General features: G+C 46.6%; 1 protein-coding gene across 1 annotated transcript; it reads left to right on the forward strand.

Annotated features, from left to right (window-relative positions):
• Positions 1–909, forward strand: LOC138867621 (apolipoprotein B receptor-like). Its single transcript, XM_070144126.1, has one exon. It carries the CDS (start codon positions 1–3, stop codon positions 907–909), a length of 909 nt encoding a protein of 302 aa, XP_070000227.1.
• Positions 910–3,126: the final 2,217 nt, after the last annotated feature.

The following is a 3,126-nucleotide window of genomic DNA, read 5'->3' on the forward strand; positions in this document are numbered from 1 at the left end:
ATGAGCACCGGGCTTGTACATCTAGTGCATAAATCAGATGTTCAACGAGGGAGCAAATGCGCGAGAGAGGAGATGGAGGAGGTGTCTGCTCCTTCGCTCGTCTCGCCTCCTCGGATTCTCGGCCCAAGAAACGGCATAGGTGATCAGCTGGGGGAAGAAGTGCAGGTGGAGACACTGGGGGAAGAAGTGCAGGTGGAGACACTGGGGGAAGAAGTGCAGGTGGAGACACTGGGGGAAGAGGCGCAGGTGGAGACACTGGGGGAAGAGGCGCAGGTGGAGACACTGGGGGAAGAGGCGCAGGTGGAGACACTGGGGGAAGAGGCGCAGGTGGAGACACTGGGGGAAGAGGCGCAGGTGGAGACACTGGGGGAAGAAGTGCAGGTGGAGACACTGGGGGAAGAGGCGCAGGTGGAGACACTGGGGGAAGAGGCGCAGGTGGAGACACTGGGGGAAGAGGCGCAGGTGGAGACACTGGGGGAAGAGGCGCAGGTGGAGACACTGGGGGAAGAGGCGCAGGTGGAGACACTGGGGGAAGAGGCGCAGGTGGAGACACTGGGGGAAGAGGCGCAGGTGGAGACACTGGGGGAAGAGGCGCAGGTGGAGACACTGGGGGAAGAGGCGCAGGTGGAGACACTGGGGGAAGAGGCGCAGGTGGAGACACTGGGGGAAGAGGCGCAGGTGGAGACACTGGGGGAAGAGGCGCAGGTGGAGACACTGGGGGAAGAGGCGCAGGTGGAGACACTGGGGGAAGAGGCGCAGGTGGAGACACTAGGGGAAGAGGCGCAGGTGGAGACACTGGGGGAAGAGGCGCAGGTGGAGACACTAGGGGAAGAGGCGCAGGTGGAGACACTGGGGGAATCTGGAGGCCTCATACGCTCATATGTCAAGTGCTTGCTTTCTCATTCATAAGGAGAACCGATGCTATGGACTCTCAAGTGTGAGGAGAGAGAAAGAGAGGGAGAGGGAGGCCTCATACGCTCATATGTGAATGTTTTCGTTACATACGCTCATATGTGAACGTTTTCGTTACATACGCTCATATGTGAATGTTTTCGTTACATACGCTCATATGTGAATGTTTTCGTTACATACGCTCATATGTGAATGTTTTCGTTACATACGCTCATATGTGAATGTTTTCATTGTATAAGCAAAGGAACCGCATGCAAAAACGCACAATACCATAACAGCTGATGCATGGACGTTGCCCCATTGAGCTATCCACGCTACCCGCCTTGCCCTCTCGCTTTTTATCTTTATCCACATGAGTTATCGTGTTTCCTGCAGCCACAAGTGTGATCCCAGTGCTGAACCGCTGACGGCCATTATCGTCTACGACAGCGTCAGGAGAACAGCTTGGGACGGTAGGCTGATCTGGGACGTGGATCGTAAACATAACCATGATTTTTCTTTCTAGACTTGCGTCCTTCATTCGATTCCGAAAACCTAAGCTTCATAAATCTACATTCTATAATGGCGTAGGCAGAGAAAAGCAGTTACACGTGGATCGTAAACACAACCATCATTTTTCTTTCTAAATCTGTGTCCTTCGTTTCTGAGCTTTATAAATCTACATTCTACAATGGCGTAGATAGAGAAAAGCAGTTTAGGTCTTATTTGAAGCATCATATCCTTCCTGCTGCTGAACGTGTAAAGATAACCCTTCGAGAGAGTATGGCTGACATTACATTGAAATATGAGGATAACCTATAGTATATACATTCATATACAATACAAAATGAATCCTTGACAAGTGGCAATCATTTCATCCTGCCACTTGTCCAGCCCAAAATAGCTATCCAGCCCCCACTGACCCTCATTCTCAATGCGGTGAAGCGTGCATCCAGGAAGAGCAACATTCACGTCTGCAACATGTCAGACAACAAGGCAAACCGAAGCAAAACGACAGACAGTTAACAAAATCAGAATCAGGGTCTTATACCCACAGACATATCCTTACTTTTACAATGAAGTCATATACGAAGTGTAAGCAATTAAATACAATGCTATAGATATTTGTATTCCATTAAGTACAACTATTTTGAAGGTGTAAATATGATATAATCAAACAGTAACATAAGATCATGACATTATAAGTCAATTCCAAATAAGTGCATAGATTCACAAATATACAAAACATATAAAACCTCTTGCACTTAGAATCAAGTCGAAAAAGACACACGTATATGAAGGAAACTGTAAAGAGTATTATTAAAGAGTAAACACAACAGTCTTAGTAAAGAGTAGAGACACGATCACACAGCAGACTATCAACGTATGTATAAAGAGTATATAGATACGAAGCGCTCTCATAACACTGGCAGTTGCAAAGAGCCATTTTGAGGAATTCCATTTTTATGCACAAGATTACACATGGATTCCTTTGATATAATGTTTATAGTGAATACATCAGATTTATTGTTCAAGGAATAACGTATCATTTTAAAGAAGATATCAATTGTGAGTTCTTAGTAAGAAAATACTCAAGAGAAAGAGAAAGAGGGGGAGAAAGAGAGAGAGAGAGAGAGAGAGAGAGAGAGAGAGAGAGAGAGAGAGAGAGAGAACGAGAGAGAGAGAGAGACAGAGAGAAAGAGAGAGAGAGACAGAGAGAGTGAATGAATGAGAGAGAGAGAGAGAGAGAGACAGACAGACAGACAGAGACAGAGACAGATAGACAGACGGACAGACAGACAGACAGACAGACAGATGAACAAAAACACAGAGAAAAAAAAGCAAAAAGAAAAAATATAAAAAAGACAGAACAGAACTCGATCTGAACCCCATCCAGAACATTCGAGTCGAGTCGAAGCCGGGAAGGTATCGCCCCATGTTTTCCTTCAGCCGAGGAAATATTTACTCACTTTCATCCAAGCATTCGTTACAGAAATGTTCAAAATTGAAAGCTTACGTTGCAGGGATAATTTGCATAAGAAATAAAGCCTTCCCTCCCGTAATCTCACTCGCTTCCAGCCAGGGTGCAATTTTACAGCGTGGAAGGGAAATATTTCGTCGGATTTGGAATTACATTTTCCCCGATGGCTCCCTCCGCCCTGGATCACGTGGTTGCTTGCTTTCGCATTCATAAGGAACCGATGCTATGGACTTTCAAGTACGAGGAGAGAGAAA

The sequence above is a fragment of the Penaeus vannamei genome, chromosome 31 (genome assembly GCF_042767895.1).
Source record: "Penaeus vannamei isolate JL-2024 chromosome 31, ASM4276789v1, whole genome shotgun sequence".
NCBI lineage: Eukaryota > Metazoa > Arthropoda > Malacostraca > Decapoda > Penaeidae > Penaeus > Penaeus vannamei.

Coding starts and splice junctions, on each gene's coding strand:
- LOC138867621 (XM_070144126.1), top strand. CDS start 1: ATGAGCACCGGGCTTGTACATCTAGTGCATAAATCAGATGTTCAACGA.